This window comes from Arachis duranensis, chromosome 1 (assembly GCF_000817695.3).
Source record: "Arachis duranensis cultivar V14167 chromosome 1, aradu.V14167.gnm2.J7QH, whole genome shotgun sequence".
Lineage (NCBI taxonomy): Eukaryota > Viridiplantae > Streptophyta > Magnoliopsida > Fabales > Fabaceae > Arachis > Arachis duranensis.
In genome coordinates, this window is record NC_029772.3 from 41,151,700 (window position 1) to 41,178,124 (window position 26,425).

The following is a 26,425-nucleotide window of genomic DNA, read 5'->3' on the forward strand; positions in this document are numbered from 1 at the left end:
ATTTTCGTGTAGAGACTCTTCTTGGAGTTAAACGCCAGCTTTTGTGCCAGTTTGGGCGTTTAACTCCCATTCTTGTGCCAGTTCCGGCGTTTTACGCCAGAATTCTTGAGCTGACTTGGAACGCCTGTTTGGGCCATCAAATCTCGGGCAAAGTATGGACTATTATACATTGCTGGAAAGCCCAGGATGTCTACTTTCCAACGCAGTTAAGAGCGCTCCAATTGGGCTTCTATAGCTCCAGAAAATCCACTTCGAGTGCAGGGAGGTCAGAATCCAACAACATCTGCAGTCCTTTTCAGCCTTTGAATCAGATTTTTGCTCAGATCCCTCAATTTCAGCCAGAAAATACCTGAAATCATAGAAAAACACACAAACTCATAGTAAAGTCCAAAAAAGTGAATTCTAACTAAAAAATAATAAAAATATAATAAAAACTAACTAAAACATACTAAAAACATACTAAAAACAATGCCAAAATGCGTACAAATTATCCGCTCATCAATGAGCTATCTCCTTACAAGTTTACTTGTCTCTTATTGTGTGATTTGAATTAGTGGAATTTGATTTCTGTTTGTCTTGAAGAACTTGTTTATTTTCTTAACCAAGTAGGTGTAGACATTTCATCATATAGTTGCATTCATATGTATAGGTTGCATTGCATTGCATGAGTCCTAGAGTCCCTACTCATTCTTTTTGATCTCTTAGAAGCTTAGCATGAGGACGTGCTAATGTGTAAGTGTGGGAAGGTTGATAAACCACTATTTTATGGTTTATCTTATGTTGAACTGAGTGGTTTTTATCACCTTTCTCCTACACCTACTCATGTAATTAGCATGTTATACGTTTGCCTTCCTGATTTAATACTATGATTAAAAACTTGCTTCCAGAGCCTTTAAATTGTAGATTTTTATCCATCTCTATACAATTTGATGCCGTGATCTGTGTGTTAAGTGTTTTCAGGCTTTACAGGGCAGGAATGGCTTGGAGGATGGAGAGGAAGCTTGCAAAAATGGAAGGAGCACAAGAAATAAAGGAGACAATCAGTGAGGAGCAACGCTCACACGTGCGCGTGAATTAAAGTTTTCTCAACGACGCGTGCGCGTGCTTGACGCGTGCGCGTGACAAGAAAAATCGCCAAACGATGCGCACGCGTGAGTGACGCGTACGCGTGACATGCGCGACGTACAGCAGTTGTAGAAAATTGCTGGGGGTGATTTCGGGCCAGTTTTAGACCTAGTTTTTAGCCCAGAAATACAAACTAGAGCCAGGGAACAGGAGGGACTCAGAGGACATTCTCATTCTGCATAGTTTTAGTTTTAGTTTTTGGATATAGAGAGAGATTTTCCACTTCTTCCTCTAGGTTTCTTCACAATCATAGTTATTTGAATTTTATTGCTTTTTGTTGTTGATTGGGATATTGAGAAGAGTTGCTACCTCCGTTGAAGTTTCATTTATTCCAGTTTGTTTCCTTTGTCCCTTACTCTTCCATATCCTGAATCCTTATTCAGAGTTACAATTGGATTGTTTTTAGAATTTATTAATGCAAGAACTATTTTTACTTTTAATTAATTTTTAGTTATTGTTTATCATGTCTCACTTTTATTCCTCTCTTAATTCTGTGAAAGTTATATTCATGTCAATGGAGTAGAACTCCCACTTGACTTGGGGGTTGATTAAAAGGAGACCCTTGAGTTGGAATGTCCAAGCGATTAGTTAATTTGGATGTTATTGGCTAATTCTATATTTACTAATGCTAATTCTTCCCAAGGGAGAGGATTAGGACTTGTAAATAAGAGTTAGCTCAATCACTTGATTTTCCTTTATTTAGTAAGGGTTAACTAAGTGAAAATAACAACATCTTGAAGCTACACTTGAGAAATTCCAACAGGGATAGAACTTCCAATTAATCTACCCCCGGTCAAGGCTTTTTATTTCTAATTTTTATGACAACTCTTTTAAATTGATACGCGGTATCTTCATTGGTTAAGAGCTATACTTGCAACACTGTTTTCTCTATAAACTCTTGATCGGTGATTTTTTGTACGTCAATTTTTGGCGCCGTTGCCGGAGAATTGCAAACGTGTGCCTTATTATAGGTTATTGTAAATATTTGCTTTTGCTTGTTTATTTGTTCTCGTTTTTCTATTTTTGTGTTTTTAATTTTTATTAACTACTATGAATTCTCACCCCTCTGGCTTTAAGTTTGGTTCCAATGTTGTTGTAAGGAATGGAAGCTATAATGAGAACACGCATCAAGGTTGGAATAATCAAAGATGGGAGGAGCCACAAGGATTTGATCAACCTTCTCGGCAACAATCCCCTCCAATGTGCTACTATAACCAACAACCATTCTATGATGCATATCCAGACAATAGTTATGGTGGACCCTTTCATGACAACCAACCTCCACCAAATTACTATGGTCAAGAGCCATTCTAGGGTGCGTACCAAGATGATGGATATGGTGGACCCCCTTGTAGTTACCAACAAGCCCCACCATATGCTTATGAACCACCCCCTCAACATAACTCTGAACCACCATACTCACAAGCCTATTTCCACCATCACCTCCATATGACCCTAATCTTTATCCACCACACCAACCACCATATGAACCATACCCATAACCACCACCTCAATATTCATCATCTCCATATCCTTATCAAGAAGAACCAACTCCGTATTATGAGCCATTTCTCCCAACAAATGAACCCTCCTATCCATCCCAAACCTACATGAAGAACACACTTACCTCTCTCATTGGTCTCACCTCTAAACTCCAACATCTTATATCCTGCATGGACCAACCTTCCACCTTCAATATTCAACCCTCAAGCTCTAGTGCACTTCCTCTTCAACCACATAATGATCTTTCCATCCCATCACCATTCTCCATAGAAGAGCACCCACATCCATCAATCCAAGAGCAAGATGATTCCAATTATGCTATTGACATGGAACAAGAGAGAAGGGATCATCTTCATGAATTCATACTTCATAAGAAGCTCGAGGAGGCCCTAAAGGTGAAGGTAGGAGAGACCCTTGAAGATGAAAGAGTAGTTGAAGGGAGTTGTCATGGAAAGGAAATCATCAAGGAGAAGTACGATTTTATACTTAAACAACTGGACAAAGCAGCAATTATTGAAAAGGAAGAAGTGGTTGCAGACTTAGGAGATGCTGATCCTCCATTGGAAAGTCCAGTCATAGAGCCTCCTTCCAAGGTGTTTGATGTTGATGTTGAGGAGGGTGTACAACCTCCAAGGCAGATCATGGTTGAAGACTTTGTAGAGGTTGATCACGAGTTGGAGATTAAAGAAGAAGAAGCACAGCCTCCCATGCTCTTGGTAGGCAATGCAGAAGAGATTGAATTGGGAGAAAGCTACTAAGAGGAAGCGGTTGAAGTTGAAGAGGCTTACAGAGAGGTGAAAATTGTCAAGGAAGAGCCCAAGGGAATAGAGCTGAAAATCACCTTACCAAAGTTGTTGGAGACCTCTTCCCCAAAGCCATCACCATCCATTCCTTTATTCAAGTGGGTAAATCTTTCATCTCTAAGCTTAATTAGCCCACTTGAATATGTTTTGCTTGAGACGGATGGGCAACTTAGAGCTCTTTGTGGCTATGAGAGTAAGAGAGAGATGGTTAGTGGTAAGAGTTGTCAAGCAAGGTTCAATAAGGTTCCGCATTCCACACTGGAGTACAAGTGTTGGTGTGGAGCCCGAATGGATGGGTCTAGAAAGCTGTTTGGATGCCTTAGTGAGAATTCGGATTACTTACCACCCGGATGGAACCATGATAATCAACTTGCAGATAGGTGTAGAATCAAGATTTGGGATCTCGGAATACATGAGGATCAATCTTGGGAGCTCAAAGCTTGTGAAGAACTCCATCAAAGCTTGAGAAATTTACCTGGTATCGATAGAGCTTATTGGAAGTCCAAGCATTGGTGGAAGTTTCAAGATGAGTTCAAGCACAAGCCACCATGACAAGGAGCTCACCATATGTCCAACTTAAGGACTTTAACTAAAAGTGCTAGGTGGGAGACAACTCACCATGGTATGATCTTTCATTTTTATTATTACTTTTATTTTATTTTATTTTATTTTCACAAGTTTTTCATTCATAATTTCTGCATATTCATTTGCATGCTGCATTTTGCATATTGCATAAAAAAGAGCACACGACGCGTACACGTCATATGTGTGTGCGTGCAACAAAAGAATTGAACATAAAGTTGGGCAGGAGTGGTGCTGGACACGTGCCTGGCGCACAAGCAAGACCACGCGTACGCATCCCTCACGCGTACGCATCGCTTGCGATTTCAGCCCTCCACGCATACGCGTCCCTGATGCGCACGCGTGATCATGAAAAATCAGCCTAAAAATGTGCTGAACAGAGAGTTGTGATGGTCTGGGGCTGGCACTATGCTAGAGGCACAAAATCACCCACGCGTACGTGTCCCTGACGCGTGCGCGTCCTTTCCCTTTCAGACCACCCACGCGTATGCGTGGGCGACGCTTACGCGTCGCAGGGCCAACTTAGTTTTCACGCGTACACGTGATGCAGGCTTACGCGTCACGTCCCGTTTCTCATTCCCTTCTCCTTTCTTCTCTCCTTTCCCCTTCTTTTCCTTTTCCCCATCTATTCTGTCTCCCTTCTTTCCATTATTGCATTTATTTATTTCATGTTGCCTTAGTTATCTATGGTTTCTTCTCATGCATTTTTATGCTGATGTTGGAATTTTATTTGGGTACTATTTTATTATTTTGAGCTTGTGGAATTTATGAGGACTGATTTGACAATTGATATTTCAATTTGGCTCTCTTATACATTTGGATTACATTATTTTCATTCCAATTATACCTTGCACACCACGTTTGTGAAAAAGCTTTTCTAGCACTTTGAATCCTATTTTCTTTTACTCGTTTACTTGTATGCCTCTTTTTCATGACAGTTGGATTCCACATGTATTTGAGATTATTATTCACACTTATCTTCATTACATATGATCTTTAATTTGGCACATTTAATAATTGATGCTTGAATTATGCTTCTCATGCCCATTACTTGCATGCTTTTACCATCTTGCATCTAATTTTATGAATTGCCTTTTTGATCCATATTGATGTCTTACATACATGTTGTAGCTACCATGTAGTTGGGCTAACATATTTCCTTTGGCATTCATTATCACTTGGAATTTTCTCCCTTCCGGTCTTAGTTGTCTATATTTCACACTCTTCCTTTTCTTTCTTCTTTAGACATGGGTATCAAGAAAGGAAAAGAGAAGGCCACTGACAAGACACCGGCACGGAAAGGAACCACGAGACCTCCAGCTAAGGCGCTTCCATCTACAAGCGTCAGTTGGAGTAACCCGTCCACTTGCACATCTTAGCATGCACCGAGGACAGTACAATCTTTAAGTGTGGGGAGGTCGATACTGACTTCCGTGGGTTAGTTACCTTCTTTTCAACACCAATCATTTATTTTCTTTGTTAGTTGTTGCATTTGCATGTTTGTTTACATGTATGTCTTGCTTGGTTAAAATAATGAGTTGCTTTTCAAAACCCTTTTTACAATATTTCACTAATTTAAATTGATTTTTTTTAAATTGTTTGAGGATTGTAATTTGGAACATGAATTATAGCTATGAACACACAACCTATGAGATTTGAGCTTAATTATATGGTTACATTATTTAGCCATAAATTTTTATTCTTGTGTGTTTTCTTCTCTATGATTGTAATATATATTTTGTTCCATTCTATATGTCCATTGTTTAGTGTATTTACATCTTGCATATGATTGAGGCCATCATTTGTTGTTAGCTCACTTATCTCAAATAGCCTACCCTTTCAATCACCTTTGTTTGCCACCTTGAGCCTTTTAATCCCCGTTTGTTCTATATTTTACCACATCACTAGCCTTAAGTGGAAAAACAAGTAATTACCCCAAATGAATCTTTGGTTAGCTTAAGTTAGAGATTGTGTGTCAGTTAAGTGTGGGGAACTATGGGAACTTGGGTTGATGAAAGTATACAGTGTTTTATTGACAAAATATTGGGAATTTAGGTACTTACTCATGTGAGACCAGAAAAATTAAAAACTCATGTGCATTGATATGTTATGTTTGCTTTCAAAAAAAAGGAAAAAAAAAAGAGAAAAACCAAAAAAAATTCAAATAATTAAATAAATAAGTGAATAATGGGACAAAATTATCCCAATGTTAAGATTAATAAACGATCAATGCATATGTGATAAAATTAAAGAAAAGTTGATACATGAGTATGTAATACAAAAGTGAGAATTTTGGGTAGCTAGGCATGATTTTAGAGTTACATAGAGTGTGTATGTGTGTTAGGTGAGAGCTTAGGTTAATCAAAGATTCATATTTTAGCTCACTTGGCCATATATATATCCTCACCCGTACCTTAGCCCTATTACAACCTTGAAAAGACCTCATGATGTTTGCATTGGTATACTAAATACTTGTTGATTGGTTAGATGAAGAACAAAATTGTAGAAATCATGATTAAAGAAGAGTAGAGTGATTGACCCTAGACATTTGAGAGATTAGAGTGCATATACACTTTCTGTGAGGGTTCAATAATTGATTCTATGTTCCCAGCTTTCATGAGCTATCTTCTTACAGGTTTACTTGTCTTTACTGTATGATTTGAATTAGTGAAATCTGGTTTATGTTTGTCTTGGAGAACTTGTTTACTTTTAACCAAGTGGACAGAAACAATTTGCATTTAGTTGCATTCATACAGATAGGTTGCATCTCATACTTTCTACCATTCCTCTTCACTCTTATAACCTCTCTTGAGTTTAGCATGAGGACATGCTAATATTTAAGTGTGGGGAGATTTGATGCACCACTATTTCGTGGTACATCTTGTGCTTAATTGAGTGGATTTTATCCAGGATTCTCACACTTATTCATGTAAATCGCACATTTTACATTTTCCTTCCTAATTTTGTGCTATGATTGAAAACATGCTTCTTTGGTCTTAATTTTGCTATGTTTAATCCTTTCTTATTACCATTCAATGCCTTGATATGTGTGTTAAGTGTTTTTAGAGATCACAGGGCATGAATGGATTAGAGGATGGAAAGGAAGCATGCAAAAGTGGAACGAATACAAGAAGCTGAAGGAACTGCAAAGTGTTAGCCCTGACCTCTTCGCACTCAAACAGTTATAACTTGAGCTACAGAGATCCAAATGAGGCGGTTTTAGTTGCGTTGGAAAGCTAACATCTGAGGCTTTGCAATGATATATAATTTGCCATAGCTGCCTTGCTGTTGGGCAACGCGCACGTGTAGATCACGCGTACGCGTGACCTGGCGAAAGTTCAATCCACGCGTACGCGTGGACGATGCGTACGCAACATGTGCACGTACTGGACGTATCAAAAATCACTAGAGGCGATTTCTGGGCTATTTTGACCCATTTTTTGGCCCAGAAAATACAGATTAGAGGCTACAGAGTGGGGGAATCCAGGGAATTCATCATACACTTCTCACCTTTTAGAATTTTAGGTTTTAGATGTAGTTTTTAGAGAGAGAGAGGCTCTCTCTTCTCTCTAGGTCTTAGGATTAGGATTTTTTCTTTTTCTCAATTCCAGGTTCAATGTTCCGTTAATTTATTAATGAAAAGAGTATTTTTCCATTTAATTTTATTATTTGTTTAATTGCTTCCATTTAATTTTAATTACCATGTTCCCTTTTTACTTCTTTTATGATTTATGAAAATGGCATTCATGTTAACCGAGTAGACTCCCACCCAACTTGACTTAAAGTTGATTAAGAGGAGACCTTTGAGTTGGAATACTCAAGAGTTAATTGGTAAGTTGAAGTTGTTGGCATGCTTTCTAGTTATTAATGCTAATCTTTCCCAAAGGAGAGGATTAGGACTTGTGAATAGAAATTGGCTTAACTACTTGACTTTCCCTTATTCGGTAAGGGTTAACTAGGTAGAAACAACAATCAATTATTAACTGATCTCGAGAAAATCCAACAAGGATAGAACTTCCGATTAATCTCTCCTAGTCAAGGCTTTTATTGTTATTATTTTATTTTCTCTACAATTTACTTTTCTTGTCTCTTATCCAAAACCCTAAAAAATATACTTTTCCATAACCAATTATAAGCACACCTCCCTGCAATTCCTTGAGAGACAACCCGAGGTTTAAATACTTCGGTTATTATTTATTAGGGGTTTGTACTTGTGACAAACAATCTTTTGTACGAAAGGATTTTAGTTGGTTTAGAAGCTGTACTTTCAACGAGCCTTTATTTGTGAATTCTAGACCACACAAAAGTCCGTTCATCAGTCAGTTAAGAATGAATCACAAAATAGTAGATAAAAAAATTTTGTTATAGCAAAACATTATATATTCACACATATGAAGTCAAAAACTAAAGTTGGAGATCATTTGGTGTTTAAATTCTGACTTTGTTGGATGTTTAGGTAATTTTTATCAACTGCAATTATATTCATGTGTTCATTGAAAGATTTTTTTGGAAAGGTGTTAAGAAGACACTTATTACTCTTTCAACTAAAATAATTGAATATAAAACACCTTTGAAGGCATCCATTTTGGTGACTGATGACGGCCCAAAGCGGCTTTGAGATTTATCTCAAAATAAGTTCGGCATTGCAAGTATAGTTCCCAACCCAACAATTGGCTAACAATCAAAACACAATAACCGGGAGTTTGAATTCTTGGGTCGTATCCCTAGGTGTTAAAATTAAGTGTCATTATTGCCTATAAGGGAACAAAGGGGGTTGATTGAAAGAAGCAAGAAATTAAAATGCAAGAGAGTAAGAAAGCATACAAGAAAATAAATGAAAAGCAAGTAAAGGCAATGAAAATGAAATTTAAATTGTAAAAGGAGCTCTTGGCGAGAATTAGGTAATTAAGGCTTGCTATCATAGTTGTGGACCACAAACTTGGTAATTGTGTGTGGATTAATCCCAGTTAGTCAACCCTACATTGAGGATAAGTCAACTAGGCATAATTAATCTCAATCCCTAAGTCCTAAGTCAACACTATTTATGGGTCACTTAGAGTCAAGGGAAACCAAATTAATTAACAATCCTCACACAATGTGGAATGGACATCCACCACTCAAGTTCACCCAAGCATGAAAAACTAGGCTAAAACCAACCCAAGCATTTTATCAAACACTTGGGAGGCATGAAAATAAAGCATGGTAGTATAACAAGAAATATAAATTCTACAACTACCAAAAGCAAGGAAAGTAAGATAACAACTCAATTAAACAATAAAGAGACATGAAACATAAAATTGTATTAAATGTAAATTAAAGTAACGAGAGTGAAAATACATAAAAGTGGCAAAAATGGAGAAAATAACAAGATAAGTTAAGGAAATTAAGACAAGAAAACAAGGAAAGGTAGAAGAAAGTAGATTAAAACAAGAATTGAATAGGAAAATTACTAGGAAAGTAAACTAAGAATCCTAAATTCTAGAGAGAAGGGAGAGCTTCTCTCTCTAGAAAGCAGCCTACATAATGCTAAACTAACGCTAATTTCTCCCCCTTTCACAAGGAAAGAGGCCTTCATTGATATAGGAAGAATCAGCTTCAGAAAGTCCAAAAACTGGGCTCTGGAGGCCCAGAAATCGCCCCCAGCGATTTCCATTGAGTGAGTCACGTGCTGGGACGTGTGCGTACGCACAGGTGTGTGTGCATGCACACATGTTGATTTTCTTCTTGTGCGCACGCACAGGATGTCGTGCATACGCACTCATGATTTTACGGTTCTTGTGCGTACGCACAGTGGGTAGTGCGCACACACACACCAATGTGTGATTCTTCTTTGTTTTCTTCATGTTTTCTCCTGTTATACATGCTTCCTTCCACTTTTGCCTTGCCAAACTTGCCTCTAGGACCTAAAATTACTTAACAAACATGTCATGGCATCGAATGGCATAAAAGTAGGATTAAAATCACTAATTTAAGCTCAAAATAGCATGTTTTTACAATTAGGCACAATTGAGAGAGAAAACACAAAAGCATGCTATTTACATAAATAAATATGGGTTTATGTGATGAAACCCACCCAAATCAAACCAAAATATATCGTCAAATATGGATTCATCAATTTTCCCACACTTAAACAATAGCATGTCCTCATGCTAATCACAATCAAGGGAGAATGATAAAGGGGGAAAGCAATTTATTCAATACAACTAACTACATGCATGCAAGTACACTCAATGCTATCTATCTATATGTACAATATGATTTCCTATGGAGTTTGGCAAGAACAAACGAAAGGTTCCAACCAATCCAAAACAAGCCTTAGGGCCAAGGCAAAGAGTCAATACCCTATGATCAAAGTCCAAAGAATTTAATTGAGATTTTTTTTCAAAAGTAAACAACAAGCAACTTGCAAGAAGATACAATATAAGGGACAAGAACATAAAATTGAGAGATCGAACCCCTCACCGAATGTGTATTCACTCTATTCGCTCAATATTTAGGGCTTAATCACTCAATTCTCCTTTAATATTGTTTCTCAAAGATTTGCAAGTCATTTAACAATCAACAATTATTCAGTGCATGCATACAGATATCAAGAGGACTTATCCATGGGTTGTAATGGGGCTAGGGTCAAGGTAAGATTGTATTTGCTTAAGTGAACTTGAAATTTGAATCTTTGATTAACCTAAGCTTCCCACCTAACCTACAACAACCTATTCAATTCTAATGCAAACCTAGCTACCCATTCTTCACTTTTTTCACACACTCATGCATTCTCTTACAATCACCACACATATTCATTAATTCTTATTGAACTTCACTTTGGGGCATTTTGTCCCCTTTTTTTTCTTTTCTTTTTTTATAATTTTTTTTCAAATTTTCAAACTAAAATATATACAAGAACATCAATACATATGTTTTAACATTTAGTGCATGAGTATGTACCCAATTTCCAAAATTTTGACAAAAATATAAAAACACCCTTTTATCCCAAATAGTGTTCCTAAACTTCCCAAACTTGAATGATAAACACACTCACTAGCCTAAGCTAATCAAAGATCCATACAAGGGATATTTATTGTTTTTTTTCACTTAAGGCTTGTAATGTGCTAAAATTAAGAACAAATGGGTTTAATATAGGCTCAAAGTTGGTAAACAATAGAAGATAAAAGGTAGGCTATTTGGGTAAAATGAGCTATTTGAAACATTGGCCTCAACCATATACATGCATTCATACACAAAATAATAAACATATAGAATCAAGCAAATCAAAGATTACAATCATAAAAGGAGTCTATCACACAAGAACAAACTTTATGGTTGGAAATGTGCAACCATACATTTAAAGCTCAAATCTCACAAGGTATGTTGTCTAGCTTTTTTTCTATGTTCTATGAAAAAGGATACTTCAAGCAAGTTGAAAGAAAACAATTCCAATTCAATCAATGGCATGCCCTAAAAGGGATTTCATGAAAATTTCTTGTTGTTTTTACCAAGCTTATTCAATCTAATATGCACATGCAAGTATTTACTACCATAATACTATAAGAATTAAAGAAATATATACAAATAAATCAAACAAAGTGCAAATAAGGACGAAAATTGCAAAAAATTGAAGAAAAAGAACAAGAAGAGTATTGCAAAGTGTCTAAGAAAAGAATTTTACCTCCCTCGAAATTGGCGATCCTCCCCCACACTTAAATAATGCAGTGAAGGACTATGAGGCTCCACCTTCAACTGATGGGCACCGGAGGCTTCGGTTGCTGTGTAAACAAATAAACAAAAATTGAAAAAAGTGAGATGTGTGTGGTGTGATGAAAGGCAATGTGTGTATTCTAAATGCGCGCACAATTTAGAACACAAACATTAGCGAGGTAAAAATAACAACCACCTATTCAATGAAAATAGCACGTGTTTCTCAATTAAGTATTCTAGGTTGCAAGTGAAGCATAAGAGAAATTTAAGGCACAAGCAACCCTAGGTAACACAAAAGTGAATTGAGCATTTGATATTGGTTATTGAAATTGTGCATGTGAAAGCGCAAAATTGGTATAAACTAGCACAATAAACAACAACCAATCCATTAATGAACGAAAGACTACTTATTCATCATGACACATAATGCAATAGTCACATGGAAAAGTACTTGTTACAAAAAGTGATAAGCTTGATAAAAATCAAGTTGAGTCACTCAAACAAATGCAAAGCATTAACAAGGAACAAGTACCGTACATGTGATGAATTTTGATATGAAAATCATGATGAGCAAGTAATTTCAATTCAATTGACTAAAGTAAGAGTGCACAATTCAAGATGCCAAACAAGGATAAAGTCTAATGCATATGGTAGCTACAACATATGAATCAAAATCACAATTCAATTAGGTAATTAAACAAAGCTTTAATGCTTAGTGCACACATTTATCAAACTTGAAACCAAATTCAAGCAAGAAGCAACCTAATCAACATCAACAAACACTTGCAACTTATTTACTTCATAAACAACTAAACTAAATCTAATATAATCACTAAAGTGAAAATGAAATGCAAACAAAATGGACAAGAACAAGCAGAAAATAGGGTGAATGGAGACGAAGAAGGAGGAACAGAAAAGAGGAGAAGAAGTACAGAGAAGAAAAGAAGAGAAAAGAAGCATAATAGTGAGAAAACAGGGGGCATGCATACGCACAGACACATGTGCGTACGCACACCATGAGGAAAAAGAAAGGTGTGCACTCGCACACTTTATGCGAGCGCTCCTGGCAAAAGAGGGAGTAAGAGGTGTGCGTGCGCACACAGCCCGTGCGCGCGCACAAAAGCAAAAAGAGAAGAGGTTCACGCACACAGAGCATGCGAGCGCTCCCACTAGAGGGAGTGCAAGGTTGCATGCAGACGCACAAGCCTGTGTGGCCGCACAGAAGCGCAAGAAAAGGGATGTGTGCGTACACACAAGTCAAGGAAAAATAGGAAAGCGCCCACGTACAAGCTGTGCTAGCGCTGCGAGCAGAGGGCATAATCATTAGTGTAAGAAAATAAAAGTTGTGTGCACATGCACAAGTGTGTGCGCACGCACAGATGCCCTGTTTTCCAAAAATTTTTCTCAAATTTCTAAGGTTCCAAGCGTTAGTTCAATGAAAGCTCAACCCCCAAAACATTCAAACATTTAAAATTTCATGACTTTCATGCAAATTAAGCTACTAAACTCAAAATTAAACTAATTCTAAGCAAACCAAAATAAGCAAAAATGCAATAAACCAAAATTATATACAAGAAAAAGGGTAAGAACAATGTTACCATGGTGGGGTGTCTCCCACCTAGCACTTTGGTTTAATGTCCTTAAGTTGGACTTATGGAGAGCTCTCATCCAACCTCCTTGAAATCCCACCCAAGATTGTATTCCCCAAGACTCTTGAGACTCCAAAGCTTGTGCATCCAAGTCTTGTTGTGAATTCCTTGCATTCCATCTAGGTAACAAGCATTTGAAATTCTCGATTCCTATAGCACAATAGCACAAAACTCACAATGCAATGGGTAAGAATTCATAGGATAAAAAGAAAAAAAACTAAAGGTAATAAGAACAAGTAAAATGAACTCTTAAAACTAGCAAAAACAAGAAATCAATCAAAGCAAGTTATTTACATATTAACATATTTACAATAGCAAAAAATAAGCAAGTAACATATGTACAATCACCCAAAAATAAGCTATTCACAATATTCACATATTTACGATAGCCAAAAATAATACCATTGCAACTCCCCGGCAACGGCGCCAAAACTTGATGACGGCCCAAAGCGGGTTCGGAATTTATCTCAAAATAAGATCGGCGTTGCAAGTATAGTTCCCAACCCAACAATTGGCCAACAATCAAATTTGAATCAAAAGATAGTCACAACCAAAACACAATAACTGGGAGTTTGAATTCCTGGATCGTATCCCTAGGAGTTGCAATTAAGTGTCATTATTGGCTATAAGGGAACAAGGGGGGTTGATTGAAAGAGGCAAGAAATTAAAATGCAAGAGAGTAAGTTAGCACACAAGAAAATAAATGAAAAGCAAGTAAAGGCAATGAAAATGAAATTTAAGTTGTAAAAGGAGCTCTTGGCGAGAATTGGATAATTAAGGCTTGCTAACATAGTTGTGGACCACAAACATGGTAATTGTGTGTGGATTAATCCCAGTTAGTCAACCCTACATTGAGGATAAGTCAACTAGGCATAATTAATCTCAATCCCTAAGTCCTAAGTCAACACTATTTATGGGTCACTTAGAGTCAAGGGAAACCAAATTAATTAACAATCCTCACACAATGTGGAATGGACATCCACCACTCAAGTTCATTCAAACCACACAATTTCCCAACCAAGAGTGAGAAAAAATAGGCTAAAACCAACCCAAGCATTTTATCAAACACTTGGGAGGCATGAAAATAAAGCATGGTAGTATAATAAGAAATATAAATTCTACAACTACCAAAAGCAAGGAGAGTAAGATAACAACTCAATTAAACAATAAAGAGACATGAAACATAAAATTGCATTAAATATAAATTAAATAACGAGAGTGCAAATACATAAAAGTGGCAAAAATGGAGAAAATAACAAGATAAGTTAAGGAAATTAAGACAAGAAAACAAGGAAAGGTAGAAGAAAGTAGATTAAAACAAGAATTGAAGAGGAAAATTACTAGGAAAGTAAACTAAGAACCCTAAATTCTAGAGAGAAGGGGGAGCTTCTCTCTCTAGAAAACAACCTACATAATGCTAAACTAACCCTAATTTCTCCCCCCTTTCACATGGAAAGAGGCCTTCATTGATATAGGAAGAATCAGCTTCAGAAAGTCCAAAAACTGGGCTCTGGAGGCCCAGAAATTGCCCCCCAGCGATTTCCATTAAGTGAGTCACGTGTTGGGACCTGTGTGTACGCACAGGTGTGTGCGCACGCACACATGCTGATTTCTTTCTTGTGCGCACGCACAGGATGTCGTGCATATGCACTCCTGGTTTTATGGTTCTTGTGCGTACGCACAGTGGGTAGTGCGCACGCACACTCCAATGTGTGCTTCTCCTTTGTTTTCTTCATGTTTTCTCCTGTTATACATGCTTCCTTCCACTTTTGCCTTGCCAAACATACCTCTAGGACCTAAAATCACTTAACAAACATGTCATGGCATCGAATAGCATAAAAATGGGATTAAAATCACTAATTTAAGCTCAAAATAGCATGTTTTCACAATTAGGCACAATTGAGAGAGAAAACACAAAAGCATGCTATTTACATGAATAAGTGTGGGTTTATGTGATGAAACCCACTCAAAACAAACCAAAATATATTGTCAAATATGGATTCATCAGTGACTACGAATACTTGTCACAAATTATGAAAATAAATATGAAAGACCACTTGAGTTATTTTGTGACAATGTGTTACTAGTATAATATTTTTAACTTTTTTGTTAAACAAGAGTTCATAGTGTTTAAGTGTCTAATGAGCAAATTAGCACAAACTCCATGAATGCGTATATGCATATTTGGTTTATAAGAAATAAACACCCATGGTTTTTCATGTGGATGCTATTCATATGGGTATCATATCATTTTATGATATATTGTTTCAGTGGGAGTGTATATTTGGATGCTCATACTCTTTAGAAAAATTTGTGATATAGATGTTTCTACAGAAATAAAGTATTCAGTTTTGTTTTCACTTTGACTCATGATCTCATAGAGTTTATTAAAGTTGTACAAGTTGAAAATAAGCCTGCATGAGGTCATTTTCGCATGTAATTTCTGAATTTTCTCATCCAAATTTGATCTATGTCTTTGAGTATTGATGTGCAGAAAATTACCGATTAAGAATTTATATTAGAAATCACGTTGCAAGTACAGTTCTTAATCGATGAAAATTTCGCGTATCAATTTAAAAAGGGTTGTCACAAAATTAAGAACAAAATACTGGGAATAGAATTCCCAGGTCGTCTCCCAACGAGTTGCTAAGAGAGTGTGAATTATTGATTAGGGGTTTCTCAGAAATTTAGAGTTTGAGGAATGGGCAAATAGATGATTGTAAATTAAAGCAGTGGAAATTAAGAGAAGGATTGATGTAATTAGAATAAAAGCCTTGACCCGGAGAAGATTAATCGGAAGTTCTATCCTTGTTGGATTTTTCCAAGAGTAACAGTGAGAGGTTGTTATTTTTACTTAGTTAACCCTCAACAAATGAAGGAAAGTCAAGTAATTGAGCTAACTCTTATTCACAAGTCCTAATCCTCTCCTTCGAGAAGGATTAGCGTTAGTGACTAGAGAGCCAGCCAACAACTTCCAATTACTATTTAACTCTTGAGTATTCCAACTCAAGGGTCTCCTATTAATCAACTCCAAAGTCAAGTTGAGAGCCTACTCTATTGACATGGATGACATTTTTGCATGCATGTAAAGGGAGTAGGAAGAAGACATGGTAATAAAACTCAATTGAAAATAATCAACAAATAAAGAAATTAAATAGAAAAGTATCATTGCATTAATTAATTCCAAAATCGAACTCTAGACAAGTAAATAGGAAATAAAAGAGTAAGGGAATAGGAAGCAAACTAGAATGATAAAACTTTAACGGAGGTAGTAACTCTTCTCAATATCCAACTCAAAAGCATAAAACTGGAAATCTATGGATCTATGAAGAACCCTAGAGGAAGTGGTAAATCTCCCTCTAAGATTCCAAAACTAAAACTAAAAACTAAAAACTGAGAGTGTAAATGAATGTTGAGTCTCTGCTGTCCCCTGGCTCTAGTCTGTGTTTCTGGGCCAAAATCTGGGTCCAAACTCAGCCCAAAATCGCCCCCAGCGTTTTCTGCACGTGGTGCATGTCACGCGTACGCGTCATGTACGCGTGCGCGTCGATGGTCCTCTGCGCGTCTTGAGCGTGCACGTCAGGTACACGTCCGCGTCGCTATGGGGTGCGCCAAATTTCGTGTGCGCGTCAGGTACGCGTGCACGCCGATTCTTGCTGGTCAGCTCCTTAGTTTCTTTTGTTCCTTCTATTTTAGCAAGCTTCCTTTCCATCCTCTAAGCCATTCCTGCCCTATGAAGCCTGAAAACACTTAACACACGGATCACGACATCGAATGGTAAAAAGGGGAATTAAAAATACACAATTTGAAGGCCTAAGAAGCAAGTTTTCAACCACAGAATAAAATTAGGAATGGTTTATGAAACCATGCAAACTGTATGAATAAGTATGCAGAGAATTGATAAAACCCACTCAATTTAGCACAAGATAATCCATAAAATAGTGGTTTATTAAGTATATTAGTGTCGTGATCATCGTGGTTTCGTCATGACCCTAATGTGATCAAAGCTACGGTGATTCCTTATCTAATATATGAGATGGACCATATTATTCAAGTAATAAGGGAAATAGCATTCAAATGCGTGCATAAGGTTTATAAGATGTGATTATCTCAAGAAAGAATATATGTATAGCCCAAGTGGGAGATTGTTAGAGAATTGTTTATTTTTTAATTTGTTTGTGGGCAATACATATATTGATTATAATCACAAATTATGCTATTTTGAATTAAATGACTTATATAACGGTGATCTCATTTATTTTTATAAATGCTAAATTGAATAAGTCATAATTACTTTTGATTTGGAATTAAATGAGAATAAAATCAAATATTATCTTTTAGACTTTAGATATATTATCTTTTGGACTTAGATACTGTTTTATTTGGATTTTAGGGTTTAATGAGTGCCATGCTCAAATATAAATAGCGGTTTCAGGATTTCGGTCCCCAATATACCAAAGCCGCCTCTGTCACTCTTTTTCCATTAGAAGAGTTACAATTCAGACCTATTAGGGATAAAGAAGGCTTTGGTTGAGAAAGATCAAAGAACCAAATTCTTCCAATCATATTTATGAATTCAAGTACGCTTTCGCATAGATACGCTTCCGCATTCAAGTATTTTCTTTCTTAATGGTTTACCATGGATAATCTTGAAATTAAGGAATTTTGAGAATATTCCAATATGAATAAGATTGAAGGAGGCTCAGAAGGTTTGCAAAAGCTCTTGTTGAGAAGACTATTATTATCATGCTGGGTTGAGTATCATTGGAGAAGGAGGATATAATCTTAAGCTTACATGAGGATGGTTATGAAGATGATAAAGTTTAAAGGAAAATTAGGTTAACTATGGCTTGCAATGATTGTTTTGGATTTAGTAGTTCAAAAAGTAGCACCCTGTATTGTTTGTGGTGATACAGTTGGGTGGGGTTAAGTTACTGGTGTTGGATGCCTAAAATGAGTGTTGTTTGTGAGAGGAGACCTAAATATGGGGTGGTGGTGGATGACGAAGGTTTAAGATGAGAAGACTGACTTAGTAGAGACCTTTTTCATATTTTTCTTGAATAGATTTCTAGAGGAAAGATACCTCATTTGGGGAGGTCTTATTGGAGTGTTATAGCTAGGAAGCATTGATTAGGGGATCTAATTAGCATTAGATGGAGGAACTGTCGACAAATTTTGTGGAAGTATTTGAAAAAAGACGCAATGAGTAAAATTACTCAAAAAAACAAAAATACCTAAAGTGTAATGAGTTTTAAAAGAACAAAAGTCAAATGTTCACAATTGTTCCTTTTAGCTAGGGGTGTCAAAGTGTTACCCTGCCATGCCTAGACCCACCACAAAATGGAATCGGACGAGCCAAAAACTCAAAGGAGCCAAAACTCAAAGGGTATTAATGTCTATAGAAAAGATAATTTTAGCTTCACTTTTTAATTATTTTTTAAACAACTTTCTTTTAATAATTTTCATATACGTGGTTAGTTTTATCTATTAATTAGTCACAATGATCCTTAATAAGTTAAATAAAACTTAAATATGTGAACAATAGAAAAAATTAAAAAATATTGGTCAAAGAAATAATTTGATTTATGAAATTTAATTTTGGGGGACTAAACTCAGTTGTCTTATAAGATTCAAAGGCCAATTTATTGAGTAATTTGTAATGACGACATGCTAATGACACGGAAACAAATAATATTATATGTTGACATGTGATAACCAAAGCAATATATGAACAAACCCTCTTTTGTCATATACTACAAAAAATTTGGGTAAAAACGGCGATTTTTTTGGATAATTACGGCGGTTTGAACCATCATTATTACTAAGTACGGCGGTTTCGAAAAACGCCAGAATTCACAGCGCCATTTTGGTTATTACGTCGGTTTTCTAAAAAACGCCACAATTTCTTGAGTTTAAAACGGCGGTTTTTTGCTGGGTTAAAACGACGATTCAAACCGCCGTTATTTCCATGTTAAAACGGCAATTTTTTACTGGGTTAAAACGGCAGTTCAAACCGCCGTTATTTTCAGGTTAAAACGGCAATTTAAGGGTAGGTTAAAATGACAGTTTAAACTGCCATTATTACCCTCACAGAATGACATTTTGATCGGTTAAAATGGCATTTTTGAACTGCCGTTTTTACCCTAATAGTGCCATTTTAGTCGGTTAAAACGGCATTTTTAACCGCCGTTTTTACCCTTACAGAATGGCTTTTGGTTGGTTAAAATGTCATTTTTGAATCGTCGTTTTAACCCTAACAGTGACACTTTTTTATCGTTTAAAAATACAATTTTTACCCTCGTTTTTATCGTGTTAAACAAATAATATTTATTATTAAAAATCATAATCCATAAACAAAATATTATATAACTCATAAACAAAGTATTAAACATAATATATGATTTTTTAGTATTGGAAATCTCCGTTCACATCTTCTAGAAATAGGAATTTTCATCTTTGGAGCAACAGCAGCAATGTCTATTCCTTCAAATACATGAAGTGCAGCTTCAAAATTACCCTTCTTATATTCAAGGCTTCCTAGTAAAGCTCTACCTTCCTATGAGAAAAGGGTCATTTACTCATTTAGTTTCATCTTATAATGAGAAGACATCTCAATCAATGAAATCATAAGAATATATTAAGAAAGGAAGCAAATTTTCTCAGCCACTTATCAGCATATAAGGAAAATGATAATAACAACTTTTATACAAGGAAAGGTATTTTGAAATCTTTGAAACTTTGAAAATTCTGCTAACACAACATTTCATAAATCATAACCATCACACTGAAGAAAAACAGGCCTTCAATAATGTCATTACAACAATCATGCCATCACCAGTTAACTACCAAGCCCGAATTTTTACCTGTAAGTAATATGCATGCTCCCAAACATCTATGCCAATTGCCAAGCAATGGAACCAATCTTGGTCCCTTCGTAACCAGTGGGTCCTGCAAAACATAGGGATATGCATGGATAACAGCAGCTCAAAATAATGAGAAAGTGAAAAAAATTAAAAAGAAAAACATGTGGAACTGTGACGAACATCTTCTCTAATATACACTTTTCACCGTAGCAATCAGTAAGCAATATCACTATTTGCAGAATATGTAGTAGAAACCCAAGATTAACTAAAGAAAGTTAGAAGGGACAAATTACCTGATTCGCAGTGGTTTCAACTACAAGCTTCTTAAACTCCTTGTCTAGACCGAGCCACTGGCAAAGCAGTACAAATTAAATGGAGCAAAAACAGGATAATTCAAATAAATAAAATAATAAATGAAACATAGAGCTCTAATAATCTACATGGACATAACAAAATTAGTAAAACATACCACCCATCCAGACCCTTGTAAGGCAGCACCCTCTGCGTTCACCTTCTGTACCAATTTTCGAAAGAGCCAAAATGCTCGTCAATGGCCCATCCCAGTGAACCCTTGGGAGGCTCGCCGCCTCCTTCCTGTAAATAATGAAGCATTAAGCAAAAGAACTACTTAAGCAATTCAAGTTCATCAGATAGTGTTCACACTTCCTGTAAGTATGCTGCATTCATATTCCATAAATTGGAAATATCAGTACAGAGCTACAAAGTAATAATCTATATAAATTGATTCTCTCATGTGCCAATTGCTTAACGAAGACGTATAAATAATTGTAAAAGAAAAGATAAATATAAAAAAACCAGGTGTTTACATGGATAGTTTACATGGATAATTCCAGGTGTTTTGGAAGGACATCATGCATTCATGTTTCATAGTTTACATGGATAATTCAACAACGCTAATAACTGATATGCTAACATAGAGTTGCTTTCACTCTGGAGTCAGACCAACAACCCCTGAAAACAAGCAAAAGACACAAACATCAGGTTTATGATACAGATATATTGAAGCATAAGTACTGTGAACATTGTGAAATTAAAAGAGCACTGATTAAGGATTAAAAAAAAGGAAGCTTCATGCTGGAGTGTGAAATAGATAAGTTTTCAATGCATTGGAAAAAGGCATAAAAAGAAAAAACTTCTGAAAATATACTCTTTTTAGTATCTTTAACTAGTACTCTTAGAACATTGGAGACACTGGTTAGCAAAACCTGAATCATATATACAAAAATCTTATGTTACAAGTGAAACTTAGTTTAATATGATTAGTTGATTATGTATATGGACCAATGGGGATTTTATCAAAGAAACGCAATTAATCACAGATATTGAGAATCCTTCATCTTTCAACAACAAAGCTAAAAATGCATCAAACTATATAATCAGATAGAATGGATTGATTGATGTATTTGAAAAGGATAGAACTACTATTGTTCATAAAATTCTTCATACCACATGCCAATCTTCCACCAGCATTTCCAGTGCTCAAGCTGAGTTCTTTCCCACCTGCAAAAGCATAAGTAAAGTAAAATGCAAATTAGACTAAAGTAAATAATGCTCTAGTTATGAGTAAGCAATGAAGTCATGATGTAAGTCCACAATTACATGGCAACATAAAAAACATTAGCACGAAGAGAATAAGCCAATTTCATTTTCATCTAATGTTTACTTGGATCAGACAACAGTGAAGAAGCTTTTAAGAAATTTCTTGTGCAACAGCAAGAGTTGTAAGGCAGAGACGTATATAAAAATGTATAACAAGGAAATGCTAACCTTTTCCAAGGACATCCTCAAGCTCATGAACCACCAAGGCTCTTCCAACTACTAAATTGGGGCCAATCAGTGGTATCTGAACAGAGAAAAGAAACACAAAAATGATTGGGAATTCAAATTAACACACGGAAATGAAACTAAACAAAAGAAGGCACCTGATTGTCGACAATGGTTGCTTCTGCAACTCCTGAATTTCAAACATGATGTACAGATTGGTTCAAAAAGCAGTCCAAAGCAACCAAAGACGAAAGATGAGAGAAAGATGGATTACCATATGCATTAGCAACTATGTTTCCCAGGTCACCCGCATGGCAAATTTGATCTCCCGGAGCACCATGTTTCATCTTATTAGGATGAAAATGTGGTCCTAAATATGCCATTGAAGAAGCAAACACTTAAAAATGATATGAAAGCTGTCCTCTGTTTATCATTTCTTTTCAAACAAAAAATTCCATGTGAATTGATTGATGTAGGCCAAGACAATCCACTAGTCATAGACTCATAGCAATAAATATAGCACCATGGTAGACTATCAAAGATGGAGAACAAAAAGAAACATATTACAAGATAAATTAAAAAATTTAAAATATAATAAAAACAGCGCTGTATAAAGTATAAAGTTTGGAAAAGCACGATAGCCATATGACTGTAAATTGACATGGAATGGAACTATGGAAGCAACCAAAATGTGAACATAGAAAAATAACATCACAATCTTAGAGAGAAGAAATATAATGTACTTTACAAAGAGCTCTATATTCGAATTGAAGTCACTTGATACATGATTCCTCCGCCATCAAACAACTTCTAAACAGAATCAGGCTGAAGGCCCTCCTATGCGCTTATTTTCTCTCTTTGATTCCCCAAATTAATTCACGAGTAATATTCAGGATAGGCAAAAGCACTAGTGATACCTTAGCTTCTTAACAAGCAGATAAATGATATATGCATACTATGTAATTCTAGGATTCCATTTCTTTTTCAAACAAATTCTAGAAATACAGATATATGATAATATAAAAAATTACACTTAAACAAATTAAATTTGTTTGTTTATATTAAGTAATGAATGTGAAAATAATTTATTTACTAATATGATAAACTACCCTTAGGCCGCTAATAGTACTAAAGAACTAATCCTCGAGGGACATTCTCATTTTGCATAGTTTTAATTTTAGTTTTGGAATCTAGAGAGAATTCTACTTCCTCCTCTAGGTTTTCTTCACATTCATAGTTCTAGAGTTTTATTGCTTTGCCTTGGATATTGAAAAGAGTCATTACCTCCATTGGAGCTTCCTCATTCTAGTTTGTTTCTCTATTCCTTTACTCTTTTATTGCCCATTGACTCTGTTTAGATAAGTATGTTCATGATTTTGGGATTTATTAATGCAAAGAACCATTTTTACTTTTAATTGAATTTTAGTTATTAATTATCATGTCCTCCTTTTATTCCTCTCTTAATTTTGTGAAAGTTATATTCATGATAATGGAGTAGTTCCTTAACTTGATTGGGAGTTGATTAAAAGGAAAACCTTGAGTTGGAATACTCAAGTGTTAATATTAACTGGAAGTTGTTGGCTAATTCTCTTGTCTTCGACTCTAATCCTTTCTTAGAAAAGGATTAGGACGCAAGCGATAGGATTAGTTTGAGAGTTACAAGGGATAACTAAGTAGGATAACAACTCTTTTATTATTAGATTTGGGAAAGTTCAACAAGGATAGAACTTCCATTTATTCTTCTCCCTGTCAAGGCTTTTATTTGAATTACATAAATTCTCAATCATTTGTTTCTCTATTTCTCAAGCTCAAAAATCTCTTGGAATACCTCTGATTAATAAAATAGCACTCTTTATGCAACTCGTTGGGAGACGACCTGAGATTCATACTACCAGTATTTTATTTCTAAATTTTGTGACAACCCCTTATAAATTGATAAGCGGATTTTAGTTGGTTGAGAACTGTACTTGCAACGCTATTTTCTCTATAAATTCTTAATCGACCAATTTTCGCCACGTCAATTTTTGGTGCTGTTGCCGGGAAATTGCAATAGTGTGCTAATTTATTGGTTGGAATTTATTTATTTACATTTTATTTTAGTTTGCTACTATGAGCTGTATGTTTCTTTCATTGAATGACGCATTCAGTACCTGATCCGAGCTTACCCACATTTGACCCTGAGATTGAAAGAACTATTTCACGTATAAGGCAAGCTCGGCGTCGGTTAGTCCTATCCGAGGACAAATTTGAAACATCATTTAAGGAAGAAACAAGCTCCCTTTCTACTAATTTGGTTAATTTACGTGCAAAGAACATGGCAGCTCCGAGGAGGATTACTCTCTAGGAAGCAGGAGCTCCGGACTTTACATTGCCACCTTTGCAAGCGTGTCATCCAAATTTGGGTGCAGTATTAAACTGAAGACTGCACTAATCAATCTACTGCCAAAGACTGTTCTACTGTCAGGCATAATGGTGCAACTGAGACTTCTATCCTGCTAGCAGCCTTCCCGTTTTCTCTTTAGGAAAAGGTGAGGGAGTGGTATTACACTCAACCTGAAGCAGTTGTTACTAACTGGGACACGCTTAGAAGAGAATTCTTAGAAAAATACTTTCCAGCTGAAGTTACTGATAGACTGAGGAAAGAAATTTCAATGATTATTCAAGGCGAATCTGAAACTCTTTACGAGTATTGGGAGCGCTTCAATAATCTCCTAGACGCATGCCCCCACTACATGATTGACAAGTTGGTATTGATCAGCTACTTCACATAGGGCATGAAGTCTCAGGACAAGACTACATTAGATGGTGCGAGCAATGGTTCTCTGCAAAAGTACAAGACAACAAAAGAAGCGTGGCAACTGAGTCTTCTCGGAATCACAAGCACAACAGGAACAACCACCCTAAGACTGTGGTAGAGGTTTCCTCTAGCAGTGAGAATAATGCTCTCACACAATCAATATGTGAGATGACCAACCTACTGAAGCAGATACATCTGGGCCAACAACAATCTCAGCCCCCCTCACCACAACATAGTCAACAATTGGTTCCTTAGAGAATATGTGGAATATGCACTGATTATAGTCATTACACTGATGAGTGTCTACAGCTCCAACATAAGGACAACACCGTGGCAGCTACTCACAATTTCTATGACTGCCCGAATCAAGGATACTACCAACAAGGCGGCAACTATAACCAAGGTGGAAAATTTAACCAAGGTTGGAGGGACAACTATAACAGAGGAAGCAGAGACGGCCAAGAAAATCAGAGGTGGAATAATAATAACAACCAACAGAACCGGTATCAGCAGAATCCTCTCTATCAACAGCAGAACCAGAACCAGGCTTACAGAGCACCTCATCTAAGGCAGTCCCAAGCGTCTCAGCAGACCCCTTAGATCACTTACCCCTCTTCCTCTTCTAATGACGAGTTACTACACTCTATTGATCAGAGACAGAAGACCATGGAGAACAACCTTAGTTCTACCTTAAACAGTCTGAACTCTACCTTGCAAGCTCTTGTCTCACATATTGGATCACTGAATAACTCCAACAACCAGCCTTCAAGCTCTAGTGGAATTCCTTCTCAACGCTTACCCAACCCCAAGGGTGGCATTAATGCCATCACCTTGAGGTCTAAAATCACACTGCAAAAGAGGAATCCTAAGGAGCCAAGCCCACTAGACTACGCCCCAGCTGAGGACACGCTTGAAGTGGAGGATGTTGAAAAGGAAGATGAAGTACAAGACATGGTTGAAGAAGAAGTAACTCAACCAGAGAATGGCACACTAGAAGGAGCTACAGCTACCAAAGACGCCACCCCTATCCCATTTTCACACCTTGCAAGAAAGCCCAGAAAGTAGATGGAACTTGACCCAAAAATGGTAGAAATCTTCAAAAAGGTTGAGGTAACTGTTCCCCTTTTTGATGTTATTCAGCAAGTACCTAAATATGCGAAGTTTCTAAAGGATTTGTGCATACATAAGGATAGGATTAATGAATTAGAAACTATTCCTTTAGGTAGTTCTATATCTGCATTGATGGGGGATATACCTGAAAAATGTAGTGACCCAGGTCCATGCATGGTTAACTGTACCATTGGGGATGTAATATTTTCTGACTGCATGTATGATCTAGGAGCGTGAGTGAGTATTATGCCCTTGTTTATATATAATGCTTTGAGGCTCCCTCCCTTAAAATGGTCGGTAGCTCGTTTTGTGTTAGCAGATAAAAGCATTATTACAGTGGTTGGAATTGCTGAGGACGTGCTGGTGAGCATTAAGGGGCTCACATTTCCCATTGACTTCTATATATTGGAGGTGCCCTAAAATGACTCAGGAAAACCGTCATCTATCTTACTCGGAAGACCATTCCTGAAGACCTCCAAGTTCAAGTTGGATGCCTTTTCAGGAACCTATTCTTTT

At 36.4% G+C, this 26,425-nt stretch overlaps 1 protein-coding gene and 1 pseudogene across 1 annotated transcript; both read right to left on the minus strand.

The window, feature by feature from the left end:
• Positions 1 to 20,117: 20,117 nt before the first annotated feature.
• LOC127747947 (superoxide dismutase [Mn], mitochondrial-like) lies at positions 20,118 to 20,904 on the minus strand (annotated as a pseudogene).
• Positions 20,905 to 21,074: 170 nt separating this feature from the next.
• On the minus strand, positions 21,075 to 22,385 carry LOC107486974 (superoxide dismutase [Cu-Zn], chloroplastic-like). The gene is made up of 5 exons (XM_052262515.1): positions 22,277 to 22,385; positions 22,161 to 22,192; positions 22,006 to 22,081; positions 21,685 to 21,738; positions 21,075 to 21,189 (listed from the first exon to the last, which is right to left on the minus strand). Exons 1-5 carry the CDS (start codon positions 22,383 to 22,385, stop codon positions 21,164 to 21,166), a joined length of 297 nt encoding a protein of 98 aa, XP_052118475.1. The 3' UTR covers positions 21,075 to 21,163.
• Positions 22,386 to 26,425: the final 4,040 nt, after the last annotated feature.

Bases quoted from the DNA above. Each gene is read 5' to 3' on its own strand.
- LOC107486974 (XM_052262515.1), bottom strand. From the start codon at position 22,385: ATGGCATATTTAGGACCACATTTTCATCCTAATAAGATGAAACATGGT. The intron at 22,193-22,276 runs GTAATCCATCTT...TTTGAAATTCAG, and splicing joins CATAGTTGCTAATGCATATG to GAGTTGCAGAAGCAACCATT. The intron at 21,739-22,005 runs GTTAGCATTTCC...ATGCTTTTGCAG, and splicing joins TGAGGATGTCCTTGGAAAAG to GTGGGAAAGAACTCAGCTTG.